This window comes from Botrytis porri (genome assembly GCF_014898465.1).
Source record: "Botrytis porri strain MUCL 3234 chromosome Unknown BPOR_001, whole genome shotgun sequence".
Lineage (NCBI taxonomy): Eukaryota > Fungi > Ascomycota > Leotiomycetes > Helotiales > Sclerotiniaceae > Botrytis > Botrytis porri.
Window position 1 is genome coordinate 1,939,196 of NW_024066075.1, and position 20,464 is coordinate 1,959,659.

The 20,464-nt window shown below is 42.7% G+C and overlaps 7 protein-coding genes across 7 annotated transcripts; 6 read left to right on the forward strand and 1 right to left on the reverse strand.

Moving 5' to 3' along the window:
* Window positions 1-1,614: 1,614 nt before the first annotated feature.
* EAF01_000526 (uncharacterized protein) lies at window positions 1,615-2,362 on the forward strand (the record flags this gene model as incomplete). The annotated part of the gene is made up of 3 exons (XM_038908776.1): window positions 1,615-1,890; window positions 1,942-2,032; window positions 2,124-2,362. The coding sequence occupies 3 exons, from the start codon at window positions 1,615-1,617 to the stop codon at window positions 2,360-2,362; spliced, it is 606 nt and encodes a 201-aa protein (XP_038775682.1).
* An 840-nt stretch (window positions 2,363-3,202) lies between these two features.
* Window positions 3,203-4,213, forward strand: EAF01_000527 (uncharacterized protein). The gene is made up of 3 exons (XM_038908777.1): window positions 3,203-3,368; window positions 3,430-3,534; window positions 3,586-4,213. Exons 1-3 carry the CDS (start codon window positions 3,285-3,287, stop codon window positions 4,075-4,077), a joined length of 681 nt encoding a protein of 226 aa, XP_038775683.1. The 5' UTR covers window positions 3,203-3,284; the 3' UTR covers window positions 4,078-4,213.
* A 1,337-nt stretch (window positions 4,214-5,550) lies between these two features.
* On the forward strand, window positions 5,551-9,105 carry EAF01_000528 (uncharacterized protein; the record flags this gene model as incomplete). Its single annotated transcript, XM_038908778.1, has 1 exon — window positions 5,551-9,105. One exon carries the CDS (start codon window positions 5,551-5,553, stop codon window positions 9,103-9,105), a length of 3,555 nt encoding a protein of 1,184 aa, XP_038775684.1.
* A 1,136-nt stretch (window positions 9,106-10,241) lies between these two features.
* Window positions 10,242-12,763, reverse strand: EAF01_000529 (uncharacterized protein; the record flags this gene model as incomplete). Its single annotated transcript, XM_038908779.1, has 4 exons — window positions 10,242-11,136; window positions 11,199-11,711; window positions 11,764-11,958; window positions 12,027-12,763. 4 exons carry the CDS (start codon window positions 12,761-12,763, stop codon window positions 10,242-10,244), a joined length of 2,340 nt encoding a protein of 779 aa, XP_038775685.1.
* A 2,151-nt stretch (window positions 12,764-14,914) lies between these two features.
* Window positions 14,915-16,441, forward strand: EAF01_000530 (uncharacterized protein). Its single transcript, XM_038908780.1, has 5 exons — window positions 14,915-15,367; window positions 15,423-15,780; window positions 15,830-15,876; window positions 15,941-16,252; window positions 16,309-16,441. The coding sequence occupies exons 1-5, from the start codon at window positions 15,199-15,201 to the stop codon at window positions 16,326-16,328; spliced, it is 906 nt and encodes a 301-aa protein (XP_038775686.1). The 5' UTR covers window positions 14,915-15,198; the 3' UTR covers window positions 16,329-16,441.
* Window positions 16,442-18,568: 2,127 nt separating this feature from the next.
* EAF01_000531 (uncharacterized protein) lies at window positions 18,569-19,391 on the forward strand (the record flags this gene model as incomplete). The annotated part of the gene is made up of 2 exons (XM_038908781.1): window positions 18,569-18,818; window positions 18,853-19,391. The coding sequence occupies 2 exons, from the start codon at window positions 18,569-18,571 to the stop codon at window positions 19,389-19,391; spliced, it is 789 nt and encodes a 262-aa protein (XP_038775687.1).
* A 54-nt stretch (window positions 19,392-19,445) lies between these two features.
* EAF01_000532 (uncharacterized protein) lies at window positions 19,446-19,673 on the forward strand (the record flags this gene model as incomplete). Its single annotated transcript, XM_038908782.1, has 1 exon — window positions 19,446-19,673. One exon carries the CDS (start codon window positions 19,446-19,448, stop codon window positions 19,671-19,673), a length of 228 nt encoding a protein of 75 aa, XP_038775688.1.
* Between the last annotated feature and the right edge of the window lie 791 nt (window positions 19,674-20,464).

The following is a 20,464-nucleotide window of genomic DNA, read 5'->3' on the forward strand; positions in this document are numbered from 1 at the left end:
ATCCCTTGGTAAATAGAGCACAGCTACGTCAATAGACATAGCGAAGACTTCGCGTCGACGGAGCAGGTGGCTTGAAGTACATTAATATCGAGTCCCAGACAACACAGGAATAGATGATAACTGACACAAAACGATGTAAAGCAAGGACTCCATGTTTGCAGCATTTGTTCTCTTGTAAAAAAAAAAATTGTGAAGGAAAGAAATAACCTTACATGTACGGTAGCCTGTTCACAAATCTACATGATAAGCACGGGTTGGGCTATATTTAGTATCATCACGAGATTTATGGTGATGAAACCTTAAGATCTGGCTGGATACACGCGTCAACACCAACCCATCAGAGTCAACACTTTCGTGAGAAATCCAATCATCAATTCGTTTCACGACAACCCTCAAATCGTAAGTTGTTAATGGAGTACAAACTATGCAAGTTCATCTTGAGCGCAAAAGATGGATCACGTAAAATAGGGGAAAGGGGTAGGTTATCCAGACAACTTTGATTTTTGGCCAGCTATGGAGAGTGCAAAGCCTCTACTTTACTGAACCATCAGTGAGGACTGAAAGATTAAGTTTCTGGTCCGGCCAGCTTCCGCGCCTTAAGGTTCACCAACCGTAAAGGGAAGCTTGTTATGACTACAGTGTATGCTAACCATTGCGACCCAATCCATCATAGGAAGATTGGTTACAACAAGCCGTGAAGTATTCGCGCTTACAAAAGATATTTCCTTGGGATTTTGATGAGGACTTCAAGTAAAAGTACTATCTCATTAACAATCAGTAATGTTTTCCCTAGGCTGGCAGTATTCGAATCCAACAATCTATAGCTCCTTAAGATTGTGCGCGTTTGCGTCTGTAAACGCCAGGAGTCGATGGTGGGTGCGATTGTTCTAGGTAGAATATTTCTGAAGTACTTGCTGCCAATTCGAACGATAGTTGGTGGTCACTATATGGGTCTCATTCACATGCAATTCTTCATTTTGGCACGGTATCTTTTTCCCCCCTTTATAGATTGCCCTCTTTATGAAGAGTTGCTTCAAAATTCCACTGCAGCCGGAAGAGATGACCGTGACTTGAAGCCAGTTCTTCATGCCCGAGATGTATCTCCGGGGGCCTTTTCGACACGTCCATTGCTAGCATACGTTCGATGAAAGTAGCCTTCGAATTTATAGATAGAACCTGAAATTTTTCTTCACATCATACAGCAAAGTTCTAGGTCCATTCGCCGTCCTGCAATGTGTACCGATATATGTTGGGCACTTTGGAATGAATGGTAGTAACAAACCTTAGGGGCGTTCGAAAGAGGAGTTGGCTGGCCGGCCTCACACAGTCTAATCCGAAGTGCTCCTGTCGAGCAGGTAGGTCGCCTAAGCCTCTAATCATCGTAGGCAGAAAAGAATGAGAACAATAAAACCTGAGCTCTAGGAAGCTTCGATAAATTATAGTCAATTCGTGCATTATCACTCTCTTTATCAATTAACTAGTATCATCAAGTCATATCGGCATCAAACAATCGTTCTCCAAATCCTGTCCCTAGTATATCTTTGCGAACAAAACAAATATTTGTACTGAAGTTTTCCATCAGATCGCAGTCTCATTCCCTTTTGTTTCGTTGCCATGGTTTGCACGGCTAGGCCCTCCTCCCTCATAACTCTGATCGTTCTCGTCCTGTTGTCTATTGCTTTCTTTTCTACAGTCTATGCCCTCCCCGCAATCGACATAGGTCCCATTGCCAACCCTCATATTGAGAATACTTCCATCCCAACCGCAACGCTGAATGAACGTGGCAGGAAAAAAAAACTAACTTGGACAAGTGAAGCTGTTGCATATACAAACTGCTGTCAATACACTGAAATATCTGGCGAAACTGCTTTTGCAATCAACTTGGCTGGAGTAAGTTGTATTATTCCCTGACGAGATTTGTTAGATTAACCTCATTGCTAGTGGGGAAATACCGACGATACACCAAATGTGGTTGATACTCTTCCCCAAGATAAATGCGCACCAGGTCTAGTAGAGAATATCAAGCGTAATCGTAACTATTCCTTTCTTTTACCACTCATCCTCTCAATCTGTTTGCCCTTTTTCAGTTTTGCAAACATCTAACGAACAAAATTTATCTACAGATGGCACGATTTATGCTAAAACTTGGATATGTGTACCATCTTATGGTGCACCAGGAGATACCTATGTTTATTTTTACTTGAAAAAAGGAGACTACAATACGATAGCAACGGCGCTTTCTCAAACCCATAATAGTGAACCCGCATGGCAGTGTCTTCCGAGAAAGTCCGAAACAAGCGGGTGTCATAACCAGCAGGGAGATACCTCTAATCAGGCTAAGGTGATTATAGCTTGCAAATAATTTGATTATATTATGGAGATTGATGTGGAGAAGAAATAGTCAACCTGGGGAGGATGATTGGGTTTTACTCACAGTACTTGGAGTTTCTAATTGCAATGTTCCATCATCTCGATTTCTATCTCCTAGCCAAGAAACAATATATGGTTGAAAGTGATCCATTGAGCTGCACAATAGGCGGGGTACAATTCATGAAGCTACAAACATATCCTGTGTTCAGGGGCTGACCCGACGATCTTTACTCGTATCATAAGATTTCCGATGTAACACAAAAAACCCTAACGACATATTTAAAACTCGGCAATATTCCCAAAGTATCGAGCGGCTTTAGGCATCTCCTGTTTACAGAGGAGATTGTCATGAGTGAGCGGAAGAGAAGCCATACCTTGATAGTAGACAAAAAGACAGTGCAGGTGACCGAAACACTTATGGAATACATACACCAACTCATGCGTTCATAGTCATCAGATCTGCTGAATTCTCTCATCAGGTGATAATGAGTTGCTACCTTTTTCCTAGCCAAGCATCCGAAAATACATAGAAGACGCGCGAAGAAGATCGAACAAGAAATCAAAGAATCTGATGAACATAGTATCCGCGGATATTTCTCCAAAATCCGTTCAGCAATGAGTAAAACTCTACTTCCGCGGAGAACTTAAGAAATCTAAATTCTGAAATGCACTAAATTGTGTGCGTCGGAAGGTTGTTGACTACCGTGGCTATATCCTGTCGTATATCCGAAAGCTGCTGAGGGATATCCGGTTTACAACGTTGTAACTTACTACTTAACACGAGTATAATCCTCTCAATTGCCTTGTTAAAAAGAGCAAACGCATTAATCAAGTTCTTTCCATCATTGCTTCAGCACTAGAACTTTATTCCACTTCTTGAACAAGAATCTTCCGCCTGCGGAACTATCTTCATCATGGCTTCAATCAATTTTGGTGTTCTCATGATACCCTATCAAACAGTTGACGCTGCTATGCCTCTGGATGTTTTGAGCTCATGTGTAAGTCAAATGATATCGAAATATTTCTATATTGCCGGCTTCAAATTAATGTTAGACGTAGTCCAAATCAATGATGGAAGCTTGCCAATCTCCCGAGGCCCCGGAAATTGATCGCTTGCTACCTCACGCAATTGATATCAATTTCTTTCATATCAATGAGACATTGGTAAGATACTCAGAGCTAAAAATCCAGAGCATAATCTAAGATCAAAAATAGGAACCAGTTGAGCTCACTGCTGGATTTAAAGTGGTACCAACAACCACCATCAAGGATTGCCCACCACTTGATTACCTCCTCATTGGCGGTCCGATACCAACCTACCAGCTCCCGGAATCTTTCAAAAGCTTTATCCGTGCCCATGTTGAAGCAGGGAAGGGTCTTTTCACTACATGTACTGGTGCCGTAACCGTTGCTCAGACAGGAATATTAGATGGAAAGAAAGCAACGGTGAATCATACTGTCATCGAGCACGCTAAGAAGTATTTTCCAAATGTAAACTGGACAATTGATGCTCAATGGATCATTGATGGTAATATTTGGACGGCTGGCGGTGCTTGTGCTGGGATGGATATGATGGCTAGTTGGGTAATGAGTAGGGTTGGGATGGATCTGGCGAAGTTTGCATTTGAGGTTTTGGATTATGAACCTAGGGATGTGAGAGGCGATCGAGTTCTTCCTCAGCAACACCACCACATCGTGGAAGCTTAAAGGACTCCAGAGGGATGAAGGGCCATGGGCAGAGACAAAAACTCTTTATGAGGAAGCTTACCATTGCATTTACGGAAATTATCGACCACTTGATACAAGATAAACAATTGAATTCCAAAGTTTTCGCAGTCATAAATGAAGAGTCGTGGGTATGCATCTACTTGATCATTACAAAATCCAATTGCCGTGCCTAAAAATGTATGGACCTGGTGAATAAACGAAATCAAAAATTCCCAAACTCCAAAGGCAATTTTGACAAATAGCTTTTCAGATTGGACCCTCGTCCGCTGGGAGAGGTTCACTCGCGAAGATAGATTTGATTCAATGAAACGATGAGGATGATTTTGGGGATCAGTAATGGAGAAGTGATCTTAGGGAGGGGCTCAGACCATCACCGATTTAGAAACACCAAACATATTGAAGAATGTTTCGAATAAGCAGCGGAGCAAATGCAAAGCGCTGAGTTTCTTCAATCTAGATGTTGTCTTGGAAACTGGTCGGCCATCAATCGGTTTTCAGGACGAGCAATTCGAATGCCGTGGTAGCTCCTTGCCCGGAGTTCTTTGACTGTGTTACACTGGCCCGACTGATCCCAAACACGTTGTTTTCCTAGCGAGTCGACCTTTGGAACATCGTTCAGATCATGGAGGAATCTCGAAGTCAAGAATGAATGCCGATATGATCGAAAAGGCATGAAACATGCGATTAGCCTTCTGGCGTTGTTGAATGATGGCGGCCGTGTTTGTTATTTGATCCCGTTGGCATTGTGAGAGAGACACTGGTCATACCGGCAAGATATCCCATGGTAGATATGTTTTTATACATCTTATATAAGTATCTAGTGAATCCTCTATATTTAGATCAATGACTTCAAGACGTATGTGATAACCTTACATCAGTCAGGAATTTGAGAATAATATATATAACATACTAGGTATATCTTGTTAATTTTTGTTCAATTTAGGAAGATTCATCTGAATTCAACGCCAACGTGCAATTTAATATCACACATTATTTAAGGATTTATGGATTTATGGATTTAAGGATTTGTCATTAATCAACATCTCCATTCTCTCCTTTCAGTAAGTGCACCACAAAATCGTCATTGTTAATTAGTCGGTACCAGTGATTTGATAACGATAAGGTCAATCGTCCCAAATCATTTGAACAATTGAACATGTGCATGTGAGGTCGTGCACCAAGATTTCTTTGGTTGAAGGAGAACCATTGCTCCTTTTTTTTTAACAACTTAATGCCTACTTAGGTACTTATTGTACGAGTATTGTTCGATATACCTCTATTCACAAAAGATACTCCTATATTCTTATTTTCATCCATTTCAAAATGTGTTCAGCAGTACAATAACATCAGTGCTCATCTACATTCTTTACAATCTTCCATTCTACCACTCTCTACTCTGCACTTTCGAATGTGGTGCATTGACACGCCGACCACCCACCATATATCAATAAGATGCTACTTTTATACCAAGCTGGAAGTGTGAAGATAGGAGAAATAGTTCGGTATAATGTTACATATACGCCGGCACACGATAGAATCCTGCCTTCTCCGGCAAGACTTCACTTGAAGATCAAGAATACTTCCGCCATAGCACTCCGAGCAGCCTTCGTTCACGGCCCTTATACTCTGTACGCAGCAGCATATCCTTCTACCTTCAATCCGAATGTCAAGTTTGAAAATCCTAGACAAAATGGTGTGCCTGAATTCGAGCCAAACCTAAAAGCCGGAGGTTCTTTCTCGACGGAACTTGTAGTTCCAGAAGATGTGCGCAAAACGGCCGGAAGTGCAAATCGAGATGGAAGATCGCCCGGCAGAGATGATGCGGATGTGAAAAGTGTCACTTGGATCATTGAAGTTACTTCGCAGGTGGTCTTTTCCAATTCTGCCAGCGTTAATTATGAGATTCTGCTAGGTCGGGACGAAAAAAGTCTGTCCTTAGGATTTGCTTCAGGATCGATGTTAGGAGGCACGGCACCAGTGCCTGGACAACTTCATGATCACCAACAGAGTCAAGGAGCGAAAGATGGCCATCATGCGGCATTACCGAGGGGTATTTATTCCAGGGCCCTACGAGTAAGGGTTGATGATACTGCAAGTCTATGGAATACTCCTAAGATGGACAGTAGGGATGAGGCAGCGGAAGAACAACGACCGAAGGGCAAGAGTAAGGACGCGCCAGTTGAAGATGCCACAGGAGAGGGTCATATCAAAGAAAAGCCGGGGAAGAAGCGAACCAAAAATGTACATTTGGTGGTTTTGACACACGGACTGCATAGTAATCTTGGTGCCGATATGCTGTTCTTGAAGGAGAGTATAGACGCGACAGCCAAGCAAGCCAAGATCGATGCAAAAGCCCGAAAAGCGAAACAGAAACAAGAGGAGAAGCAAAGAAAGGCAGCTGAACAGGCCAAGGATCGAAATGCACAAGCTGATGCTATGTCAAATGGAGAAGCGAGTACAGAGGGACGTCCCGAGGAACAGGTGGAAGAAACTGATGATGAATCCGATGACGAGGAAGAAGTCATTGTACGAGGGTTTTCCGGAAATGCCGTCCGAACAGAAAGAGGAATTAAATTCCTAGGAAAAAGACTTGCCAAATATGTTCTCACGATGACATACCCAGATCAACCATTTCGACCTACCCTTAAGAAGTCAGCAACTGAAGCCCTTTCTCATGCCCTTAAACCTGATTCTTCGAAGTCGATGGATGATTCTGGGAAACCAGCACATGAAAATAGCAGCATCATTAAAGCGCCACAAGACGTTGACCTTCCTTACCATTTTACCAGTATTAGTTTCATTGCTCATTCTCTTGGAGGACTGGTACAAACATATGCCGTGGCATACATCCAAAAACATTCACCTCAGTTCTTCGACATAATCAAGCCGATAAACTTCATTGCACTTGCTTCACCGTTCTTGGGTCTCAGCAATGAGAATCCGTTGTATGTCAAATTTGCATTGGATTTTGGATTGGTTGGTCGTACAGGTCAAGATCTTGGACTGACTTGGCGAGCACCAACAATTGCAAGAAGCGGTTGGGGTGCGCTCGTTGGAAATATTGGAGAAAGTGCTCACAAGAGACTTGATGGCGAATCTGCGCCAGAAGCAAAGCCACTTTTACGAATTCTACCAACTGGACCCGCACATACTGTTCTTAAGAAATTTCGACATCGTACAGTCTACTCAAATGTTGTAAATGATGGAATCGTACCCCTAAGAACTAGTTGTTTACTTTTTCTCGATTGGCAAAGCCTGGGCCGTGTGGAGAAAGCTAGAAGGGAAAATGGTCTTGTTGGTACCATGGCGGAATGGAGTTGGGCTGAACTGACTGGGGCAAATTCTGGGTCACCGGCAAAGAAACCAGCACCTTGGTCAGAGGAGGAAGTCAGCGATATGGATGATATTGGGGGAACTGCTTCTCCCAACGCATTACAAAGACTTGAAACCGAAGTACCACAACCTCCAGAAAACGTTATGGACGACGATAAGCGAAGTGTTAAAAATGCAGAGATGCCTGGTCATTCAACTATATCCTCTATAGAAGGTAGAAATAGTAACGAGATCGGAAGTCCGACATCTACATCTTTTACATCCAATAATAATGGACCACTTGCAAGTCTTTTTGGATTTTTCCGCTCTAACCCTTCACCAAAATCACATGCTCATCAACCTAAACATTCAAAAATATATAAAAGAAGCCAAACAATCAAACTCACCAATGATAGCGGTTCGTCGACGACGTCATCTCTACTATCTCCAGCTCCAGAAGGTCATCCAAAAGCTTCGACGGGAGAAACCGAAATTCAAGATCCAGATCATCTATCAGCACCTCCCAAAACAACCTTTTTTGAATCAGCAGGTGATCTTCTCAAGCCACCTCTACCATCTACAGAATTTTTGATCGATCCAGCCTCCCGTGCTCGAACAATATTTCATGATCGTGTATATCATCCTTCGGATATTCCTCCACCACCTCTCAAAAAGAGATCCACGATGCTTCGAAGACGAAATTCTTCCGTTTCTGAACCTACTCCACCAACGCCTGCTTCTCATACCGATAGCCAACTTTCAGCCTTGGATTATGATGATCCCAAGAATACTAATCCGTCTCATCCTCCAAATACCGTTGTAGACTCTTCAGCAATGAAAGTCGAAGAGAAGATTGCTAGAGCTTATCATCGGGATCTAAGTTGGCGAAAGGTTCTCGTCAGCCTAGAACCTGATGCTCATAATAACATGATCGTGAGAAGAATGTTTGCCAATGCATATGGGTGGCCAGTGATCAAACATCTTTGTGATACCCATTTCTCCGACGATGCAATTGCGAGAAGAAAAGATGAAGATAGTGGAGGACGAGAAAGAGCTAAAGGTGCAGGGGAGGCTCCAGGCTCAGAAGGACAAGAAGTCGAGCCTTCAATAGATACAATAAATGCAGAGGAGAAACTTGAGGATCGTGACAGAATTAAAAGACACGATCGTACGAATTCGGAAGCTAGAGAAGCGAGAGATTCCGTGCCAGCACTTGCAACTTCTGCTTCATCAACGGGACCACTACCCCCACCGTCAAGAAGTGTAAGTTGGTCGAGGAATAAACAAGATGGATATGAGAGTGCCGGGTGGAGTGATAGAGATTGGGTTGATAGTGCAGACGAGAGTGAAGATGATGAGAACAAACCAGCTGCTTCTGGGTGGAACTGGACAGAGAAGATTGTTGGAAAAGGTTCAAATGCATATCGAAGTCAAAGTACTAGTCCTGAGGAAAAAGGAACCGATAAAAAGGAAATTGCCAAGTTCCTAGGGAAAGAACCTCTGGTCACGAGTCCTGAACCAATCGAGGCAGTAGATAAAGGATTGGGACGGGCTGGAGCCAGCAGTGTAGATTCTGCTCTCCCGGTTCTTCCTAAAGATATAGCTGGGATGGGTATAGGACTAGATGGAGCAAGTGCAGGAGGGTCCGAAGTAATACCTAAACATGATCTTATACCAGCAGCTAAGGAGAATTAATGTTCACTGACGAAGAAAGGATGGAAACGAATTTTATTCAGGGATATGATATAATTGCATAGCCATGGAGTTTTCGATTTGTTAGATAGCATGGATACATGTCTTTAACATAAGAGATACATATACAAACTGAGTTTCTAGAGAATTTTGCCCTCGATTTCACTTGTTACTTTTCATATTGTGAATTCATGATTAATTTTGCGACACATCTGTCTGAGTCCTTCCTGGCTCGACAATTGTATATGTGACCTTCCGAGGCTTGATTCATGCACAGTGAAAATTCGAGTTTGATTTCAAATCCTAGTGCACCCACCAATCTTCAAATTCGTGTATGATAGGGTTGGAATATCGAATTCAACGTCCGCAGAAACGCTGTTGTCAGTTGACTGGTGAACGTCATATTCGCCTTTTCCTCGCATCCATATATTTGATTCTCCTCCCCTTTCGTAATTCTCCATTTACCCCCGTGTCTTTGTTAGCTTCCATTTATTTCTTCTATTCATATTCCAATAAGTGAATGTGTACGTCATGTCCAAAAGGATAATTTGTTACACGCCTACTGCGATACCTTGGAGAACAAGGGAGAGGCCTGAAATCCAAGAATAATAAAGGCCACATGCGATATCCTAAATGCGCCCAATGCTAACACAGAACTCTATTGGACGTTGACTGGGAACTGTGACTATGACTTGCGTTATCCCATATAAATATTCCAGACATCAAGGTGCCAGATACAAATAAGTCATTTCTAGTAATTCTATATACATTAAGCTAAATCCACCCTTGGGCGAAGAAAATTATTCGTGAAAATGGTATAGATCGTTGATCGTTATATAGTCATTATTGAACTCCATATCCGCTAGCCGGGTATTGATCCGAGTCATTGCTCCATACAAACGAGATAGCCATTGCCATATCTCCTAGCCACCGATCCTTTTCACCCGTGTCCGTACCCATTTTATCCAATCAATCATCCGTTCGTCCAGTCATCGAAGCCTCTCATAGGTCTGTAGTCACTGTGTTATCCATCGCGAGTTTCGTCAAACATGGGTTGTAGTCGAACGTAACACTCTCGTTCGTCCTAATTTACTTATCCTTTGACCAAATTCACTCTTCCTCCAGGTGACGAAATCTAATTAAGATACCGGTTCCGCAGGTGGAGCACCAGGAGCAACGTGATTTCTCCAAGCATCCACTCTATTCCTCCCACTACCAAGCCCAGCAAGTATTGACGACTTGGTCTTCTTCTCCTTTTCTTTTTTTGGGTTTGATGCAGAGCTAGAGACTCTGGAAGGAGTAGCAGAAGCTCTCGAAGCTGGCGCATGAATCGCTGCTTCAACCGCATAATCAGTTCTTGTTCTTCTCGGCACCAAAATATCTGACGCTCTTCGTGTATGACCAGTACCTCTTGCAGTGTCCCGAGTGGTATGTCTTCTAACAAGACCCGGTGCCGCAGGTGGCTCAGGTACAGGAGCTGGAGCAACTGTTGGGTAACGATCAGTCATATCACCAACAGTTGGATTAGGATTTGCTGCAGCCGCTCCTCGTGGTCTTAAGAATCCCGGAAGAAAATTTGTAACTCCAAGTCCAAAGTTCATAACCCCACCAGGTTGGGCTAGGACATCGCTAGCCTCGCGTATGTAATCTTGATTCATGAAATGGTTTGCGCCATTGCCGACCCCCTGAACCTCGCCTATTCCACCATTATAGTTTGCATCGCGATCATTCGTCGGCATTCCATCCGTACCCCAGTTTTGAAGCTGCCGAGCTAGTCTTTCATCCTCGCGTTCCTGACGACGTCTTTGATCGAGCTCTTCATTGTAATTAGCAGGTGGCTGTCTTCTCGCTCTGTCCCGAGCATTTCTTGGAGGTGCTGCTGGATTTCTAACAGGAGCTTCCTGGACCGGAACGGGTTGAGGAACTTGCATGTCATCCAACCTATCATTCTCAGCTGTTTCATAATTGAACCATGGGCAATTGCATGTCTTCCATTCCAACCCACAGATCATACAAAATTGTGCTGTACAGTGACTGTGAAGACAATATATGTTAGATTCTTGACCAATCTAGCTTAACACGAATTCTCCACTTACCAAGTCATATGGTTACACCCCTCCTTCAACTCTACCATAGTCCTACAACTGTAACAACGTTGCCATCCAGCTTGTTTTGCAGTTTCAAGCAATTTGTTTGTTTCCTCGTCTTTGGGGCATTCTTTCGATCCATGCCATTTACCATTGCACAATGCGCAGACTTTTGTCTTACACCTCCCGCAGGTTCCATATTTTTTCCCGTTCTCCTTGTGAATATTTTCGGGCTTGATCCATTCACCACATTTCTTCGCGGGACAGTAAATTCGATTTTTCGTAGTATATTCCTGATACTTCTTATTCCAAAGTTTCTTGAAAGGTACATCAAATAGCTTTTCGACATGTTTCAATGGAATGTGTTCTGCTGTACAACATTTTGGTGGCATATGTGCTGGATCCTTAACGGACAGTCGAAATATCCGTTTGAGGCAAGAATGACACATTCGATGGCCACATCGTAGTTTGGCACATTTAGATTTGGGAATATCATCGGATAGACAGGTTAGACATTCGACACTGTGATGATTAGGATACTACTTTTGAGCATTGGTTTTATCGAATAACTTACAGCTGTTCCGGTTCGGGGGGTGGAGGAGGTGGTGGTGGTGGCCCGGATGAGAAGAAACTTCCGAGAAAACTACCACGGCGTTGTGATGTTTGGGAAGTGGTTGTATTTGCGATAGATGCTGGTGGTTTTGGCACTGTTGTATTACTCCTCCTCAGTATCGGCGCAGGCTCCGTGGGAATCCGGGTCGTTGCACTCCTACATACAAATGCAATTAGATTTAGAATTAAACCTCAACGTAAGATGCCAACAGCGAAGAGACATACCTCGAAAGTGGAGGGCGTGATACGGAATCACCGGCAGTAACCTTAGTCCTGCGCGATGCACTTTTCGGCCCTGAAATTCCTACATCTGCGGAGCCCTTTGTAGGCGACTTGTCTTTAACCTCTTTCTTCACCCTCCTAGTTGAACTTGATCTTTTTGGTTGCTCCGGAACCACAGCCTTGGTTCTCTTCTTCAACTTTGAATCCACAGGTTCTACTGGGGAATTATCATCGTCTTCGGAATCACTACTGGACTCATCCTCTTCGTCTCGACGCCTCCTTTCCGTTTTGGTCGCCTCCCGAGGCTTATTTTTACTTCCACCTTCCTTCTCCCTATGCCTCTCCCTTGGGGCATCATAAACATAATCACCCCCCGATTTCTCCTCCCTCTCACTTATTTTTGATCGCGAATGATGTCCAGCACCGTCTTCTGAAGTATGATGTCGTCTTCTTCTTCTATGACTCGATGAAGATTTTGTCGCATCAACTGTCGTACTTGAATCCGCGGGCATCTTTTCAGTTGCTACTGCACTGTTGCGGGTCGATCGATTTGTTGAATTCCCCTCGAGTCTTTCTAGACGGATTCTGCGGACTTCAGAAACATCAGGCTCATCTGATGTGACTCCGCCGTCTCCTTCATGACGACCTGATCGTGATTTAGGAAGTTTGCCATCTTCTAATTCGCCATCTCGAAATTTTGGCCTGCGCCTTACTTTATGAATATCATTCGAACCCGCCATTCGAACTTTCTAACCCCAATAGCCTCAAAATTAATTGGGCATTTGAGCCTATGGAATTATCTTCACAGTGCGGTGGGTGGATTAGAACGATGGGCGAGACAATTCAACGGTGAACATCTGGTGGTATGGGACAGGGTAATTCTGCTGCGGATGATATGATTGATTGGTTACAATTTGATAATTTGCTGACAGGCTTTCTGCATATGCAATACCGAAAATGGGACTGGAAACTCTTTTGTGCGAATACGCAAGCACGAATGAGTATGCTAATTGGGGTTTAATTCTCGGATGCTTGATCGTCGCAATTATTAAGTCTGCTGAAGATGGCGAAGATGGCGAAGATGGCAAGATCAAATAAAATCTTGCTGGGTATGGACGCTTGAAGAAGATCTTTTCGTAGGTACTGTACTAATAAATACTGGTTCCTTGACTCCGTACCTGGGGAGTGGGAGGGGGGAATGAGTATGAAGGACTAGATATGGAGAATATATATTTGTAATGCTTGTACTGCAGATACATTTGGGAGATATGGAGGAAACTGTCACAGGATTTGATCGAGTCAATACTTGGTCAAGCAACGGTATGTGCTTGTACTCAGTATTGATAATAAACGAGACTTCATCTTAGCGGTGTTTCCGTTGTCGTTGTTATCGTCCCAAGTTGTTAGCCGCAAAGCTACAGTCGCTTGCTCGCTCGCACCGTAACGTTAGATAGAAATGGAAAATGGCACGGTCCGCAAGGGAAAATTCTTTTAATTTTGTTCTCTGTGGGATTATAATGAAGACTCTTCAATGAACTGTACGATGTACACGTGCTACTGAATCATTCGTTTTGTTATGCTTGCTGTACATAGTCAAAAAGTCAAATGACAACATGAAACCCCCGTTCTATAATGATTGCAAGTATCAATCATCACCAAAGAAGAAGTTAACAAGAGGGGATTGTAACAAATGTTGCGGATATAGAGATCACCGGCTTGCCATTCGCCCAAGGGTCTCTACATTGTATCTACTGCATTATATGTTGTCATCCCTCTACTCTCTACCAACCACCATACCATTTAACCTCAATGAAAGCATTCGGGTTTCTCACATGGCAAGTGCTTGTATTCATGATTTCCTACCGATCCTGTTCTGCAATCGTGTTCCATTTCTCCATCGATACGCGTATTCATCTAGAGCCCTCACAAATACTGAATTTTGGTGGAGATCCACGTTGGAATCTCATATTTGCGTTCAACCATCAACGATAATGTATACAAAATGCACCGTGTCAAAAAAGCCACTATAGGGAGGAGTTCCTTTCATTTCAAGAGGTACCACGCACTGTGGTGTTGGCCTCGTTGTGAATGTCGCCTACGTGGATATGCAGAATATCAAGAAAGAGGCAGGGCCAGATTGAGATAAGCGTATTACACTGTTTTTTGAAAAAGGGGCCAGATAAACTGTCAGATTATCAAGCATTATAACTTGTCATCTTGTGCTCCAAGCAGGGCTATAGGTCTCAATCATTTGCTTGTCCTCATACCACCACCCATCGTCGTTTCTGCTCTAGGCCATATTACCTCGTTGAACTTACCATTTTCCCTCCTGCTTTCCCGAAGTACCAGACTCTATGTGGCCGCACCATTTATCCAAGTATGAATTAATCATTCAGGATCAGAAAGGGTCATGATCCACAGCCAGTAAATGTGGTAGCTACTTCGAAACGGAGCATCTGTTTGCTTGCTTGTTTAATAGGTTTATACCACGTCTATGTGGCCGAAGTAACTTTTCTGGCTGGTGGTAGTAGGTAGCGTTCCGTGCAGACGCGATCACTCAATTTGAAAAAAGTTCTGAAATCCTGCTGGATGCCAAAAGGATACTGCTGCACCTTTTAGTCACATGGTGAGCCCTGGTCATCATCTATACTTCATCTTTGTAGAACTGAGTAGATTTATTGACAAGGTCGTTTTTGTGGTATCAATAATACTTTTGTCACTAAGAATGTTTTTTGGGCTTTCTGAATTGTTGCTTGTGGATATTCTTCGGCATTCTATCTTGGCCACCGAGATTCCTCATACATTCATTCATTTTTTTTATACACTTTCTTGGAAAGGATCAAGTAGCACGCTGCAATGATATCTGCCTAAGGCAATTAAATATCTGATACAGTCTCATCCTAAATCAAGGAAATGCGCATCCCACTCTCAGCAAATTCTACATCCATGATCTATCACCGACGAGCCTTTTTGTATTCGGATAACTTGAGTAGTTTATGCCCTTTACCGTACTTGCAGCTTACTATATAGCCTGCATACTCCACTTCTCCACGAATCCTCAACCGTTTAAAGGCCATCCGTGTATCTAATCACATTATTTTACAACAGAGGTCTTATAAATATTTAAGTGTATTCACGGCTCAACTCTTTTTCTATCTTCTTCAATATTACTATCATGGGGGACGACAAATATAATAGAAATGACTTAGTGAATCGGACATTACCTCAGATGCAGCTAGCAAATGGCTTGAGCAACTCAGCTCCTCCCTCATTTGATGCTGAAAAGCATTCATCAAGCTTGAATCCAGCTATCAACAGATTTGCAGTCAAAGGAAATGCGATATGTATTACGCTTCTCCCAACTATCATGAACAAGACTTATATAACGGTCCAATTTAGTCACAGGAGGAGCAGGCACTTTAGCTTTACAAGGAGCTCGTGCGCTTCTCGAACACGGCCTTAGTGGATTAGCCCTATATGACATCAATCCAAAAGACGATCATCCTGGCATATGCGCCTTGAAGGCAGACTTTCCTAGTGCCAAGATCCTATTGAAACAAGTCGATGTCACAAACGTGGAAAATCTGGATCAAGCTATTCATGAGACAATATCGGCTTTGGGAAGTATTGATGTACTGTGTTGCTACGCGGGCGTTGTGGGATGTGTGCATGCGCTCGAGATAAGTGTCGAGGAGTGGAGACGCACTTTGGAGATCAATACAACTGGGGCTTTTCTATGTGCACAAGCTGTTGCTAAGTATGTTCCTGTGTTGGCCAAAAGGTGGTGATACTAATTTTGAATTTAGGAAAATGGTTGATCAAAAATCCGGTGGTTCGATTGTGTTCATTGCATGTCTGTCTCCCCAATTTTTAAATGGTCAACTGACAATTGAGTGTACACTAACCACGATTTCTAGCGATATCTGGTCATACCGTTAACTATCCTCAGCCTCAAATTGCTTACAATGTCTCCAAATCTTCTCTACTTCATATGAAATCATGTCTTGCAGCTGAGTGGTCTCGATATGGTATTCGTACAAATTCTATTTCTCCTGGTTACATGGATACTATTCTTAATGAAGGTGATGGATTGGAAGAGGCAAGGAATATTTGGACTTCTAGAAATCCAATCGGTAGAATGGGAAATCCAGAAGAATTGAGTGGAGCTTTAGTACTATTATGTAGTGGAGCGGGAAGTTATATTACTGGAGCTGATTTGATTGTTGATGGTAAGTTTGATGGTCATGATGTGAAATCTGTGGAAGGTATGCTGATTGATTGTTAGGAGGTCAAACTATCTTTTGAGCAATCAAAAAGATGCTGGAAGGCCACACCGAGGAGGAAGTCTAGCAGCATGGTCTCCATCAAGTACGTCACTGAGCATTCTATCAGTTCATCGAATATTATGTTGCCATTTTATCTCGCCCGAGGAATTGAATTGTTAAATTGTGAGGTGTAGGCCACTTCCTGTAGTGAAGGCAATGTCTCTGCGCGATTGACTCCTTCGAGCGTGTTTCTAATGTCATAATCGCCGCTTGGGTTGATCCTGCAGTGTTTCTAACCATCATCTCCGCTGTAGTTGGATTTATGTCGTGTGTGAATTGAAATCCGTTTAATTAAGGAGACATAGCTAGAATCTTTTGGTAAAGGTTACGTGTATCTCGTTTTCAAAGAACCTCTAGTTTTCATGTGGTGATAGGAGCATTGCATTTTAGGTTGAGGTACGTCGAAATTTGGAATATCCGGTCATTTATTCTTGACTCGATTATTACGGTATAAGATTCCCAAAAATGAAGTAAAAGGGAGAACAGTGCTTCACTTAAGTTGCTTGATATGCGATTTTTGATTAGAGCTAGTAAGAATGTTGAACACTGTTCCCCTGGTATAGAAAGTAATTGGGCGGAGAGATGAAGGTGCGACTAAAATTTTCTATGACGAAAATCCCGTTTCTCCGCCTAAGAGAATCGAAATACACCATATCGTGGGACTGTGTGAACTTTGAATGATTGTTAGTACGCAATTGCACCAGATTACCATGCACTAAATGAAAACGATGATTTCTGGTATTTACTATCTTGACAAGGATGAAGTATTCTTTCCAAATTCCCGAGTCTTTAAGTTGTCATCATTATCATCCATCCCCGTGATCGCTGGCGATATTACAAGCTTCAAGGATCTCGAGGTACGACAACTCGCATTTAGATCGATATAATCCAAGAAATTTCCAAGTCACCATTATCGGCGAGAAATCATACGTTCATGGGAATCACCGTGGGATAATCTTCATATTGGGAGAGATTTCATCCTAGATTGACGGAGTGGCGATTTAAAAACGCTTCGAAGAGTCCGGTTTAAAGGTATCATAATGTGTTTTCCTTAAATTGAATAAGATAAATCAAGTATATCTATCGAATGTTTTTCGAATTTTACTGATGTTACAGAGAAGTGAATATCGAATGGCCCGAAGCTTGTTGGAGGCTTCTGACTAATGTGTATCTAAATGCGCAAGCGATTTCATGATCGGTTTACCAGACAATTGAGAACGCACGCAATTACATCAAGCGAGCAAGACTCAGTAGCCCAAGGTTACCAGAGAATTTTGGTCGGATGGTGGACTTGATGAATAAAGAAAGTGGGAAATTGGGAACTCCACTACCTCGGGCAGGTCACACTCCATCATCCCCTATCTTAGCAAACTCTGTGCTAAGTTTATGTAAATACTTTCTACCAAATGCCCTTCGCTCAAGGCCGTCCTTGGAAACCAATCAGTAATGCCTAGATTGAGGATTAGACAATTGGCAGAGACGCAAAGTATGTATGGCGTCTTGCCGTGGTTCTTCCCTTCGAAGTTATACCAGATTATGAGCGCAAAAATGAAAGACAAACGAGCAAAGCGAAAGATCAAGATCGAGAAGAGAATCTAAGAGAAAAACATACAAGTCAGCAAATAAAATAATAATAAAAGTTCGGTCTACAAGACTCACGAAGGAAGCAGCGTATGGGAAGACTTCTGCACAGATTTGAGGTCTTTTTAGGACTGCCATTTTCCCTCGATATGATCAGTCCAACACTAGCAGATGCATTTCCGAGACAACGAGTAGGTTTTACCAAGCCGGTTTGTTCAATTTCACTCAGGTCTCCAGTATTTATCCCATGTTGGCCATATTTTATGTCACCAGCTTGGACCTTGACGAGGTCAGACCTACTGTAAGTATATATCTACCGGTCTATCAATGATAGGCTATCATTCTTACCGTAGCGCTGTCAGTCGCGATATAAAAGATATCCGCGGGTGCATAGATAGCATAATAGAATATTAATGCCGTTTCATACTTTGATACTAACCCCATGATTGTTCGATGGTCTCGTAAGTTATCTGCCTGTCAATATACAACTGTTAAGATCACCAGGATTCTGCTTGAGGTTACTGCTTACATAATGCGGGGTAATGCCTGCTAACTTGACATCTGCTCTTCGTTTTCAATGAATGCGAATAATTCGCGTCACACATCTTGAGCTTAACAAAATGAGCCATTGAGTTGAGTATGGAGAGAAATCATGGCGCGAAAAGGGTATTGTCAGAGAGTTTGAGGTCGATCTTACAAAGTGGCATCAATGCCGGCGTTCCAGGTGTCTCCGCTGCGATCGCTACGCCTAAAGGCATTACATGGCGGGATTCTGCTGGTTTTGCGGCCTCACAAAAGAAGATCCCGATCAATGACTCAACTGCATTTGGGATCAGGAGTATCACCAAAGTATCCGTGGCGGTTGTCATCCTCCAACTCATCGAAGGAAGTCAATGTGTCGGACAAGATCAGTGAACATATAGACCAGGATGATTTAGATGGCATCGGTAATGCAAATGACGCATCAATTGGCGGTTTACTGAGTCATACTGCTGGTATCGAAAGTTGGGAAGATGATTTGAACTGGATCGCTGAAGCGAGAGGTAAAAAATTGGACCGGAAAACAATTTGGGGCAAGAAAGGTACTTTAGAGTATGTCAGACGACCATCCAGGCTTGAAACTAGTCATTTCCCTTCTTCCTATACAAATTACACTCTTTTGGATTTGATCATTGAGAAAATTACCGGTCACTCAGCAGAAAGCGAGATCCGTCAAATAATACTCGATCCTCTGAATTTAATGGATAAGATTACATTCCTGGAAGAGTTTGAAGAGGTTGGATTACAAAAGGAAAATGTAACACATCGATATCATTATGCTACAGATACATTTAGCAACACTGCAAGAGTCTATCCGAGTTTTTCCGGGTATAAGTGGAAGGGACTAGATCTTATTGATGCAAGTGAGTCAAATCTATCAGTAGAATGGGTAGCCGGTGGGACTGATCTCCTCAACCCGTGACCTACTCAAATTAGGGATTTCTAACCGGGATGGAAAGTTGCTTAGTCCTCATCCATGGACCTTCTCAAGATATGGCAGCCCGCTATAGAATCAACGGAAATTGGGCATGGAATCTTCAGACTCAGAGATTCTCGTACACAAGAGAATTGGCTTGGACTCAATGGAAGCGTACGTGGATTCACAGGATCTCTTTGGTGGAATGAGGAAATTGATTGTGTTTTATGTATTCTTGCGAATGTGGGAACTATGCATGTTGGAAAAGTTTCATTGATTGCGCTATAAATTGCCTTCCAATTTGAGTTCCAAGAAGTTCCTGAGAAGTTGACTGATATTGTGGTGAAGGATGAATCATGATTAACTGAGAGAGAAGTACTACATTTACAAATGCTGCAAAAGTCTCGAAATTGTCTGTCTGCTCTCAAAACTTTAGGACAGTCAAAAAGATTTAATTCGAAGCCTCTTCATGCATTACAAAGCAGATTTAGGCCAGAGCTCCTTTTTTTGGATCCCATAATGGTAAAGGTAGGGATCAAAATATTTAGTTCACCATTTTTAAGACCGGCTCACATCTCTTCCTAGTGAATGTAATCTCGATATTCGACAAAAATAGTCCATTTTTTCTCTTCATGCCAATCTCCATTTTTTCTGTCATGAAGAATGGGGTGCCTGTCGATGTAACAGCTTACGCAGGAATAGAAATGGAAAGTGGAAGCTGTTATTTGGAAAGGGACGCAACTACTAGGAAGTTCCTATTGACGATTTGTACATATGGAAGTAGAGCTTCAGACCGTGGAAGAATTGTTATTTATTCTACATCGCGAAGACTAGAATGTGCCAAAGTTTCAGGAGAAATGATTGATTGTGAGTAATACAACCGAATTAGTAATTAGTATTAGGCATTCACCGCTGGCTCAAAGAACAAAACTGTTAATTCCCAGATCTCGACTCTCCAAGTGGAGCGGAAACCAAAGTCCAAAGTCGAGGCAATCTGCTCACACTTATCAATTTCTATCTATGAGGTACTCCAGGACACATCCGTAGAGCCGAGGCAGGCAGGCGGGATTGCCTGGCCC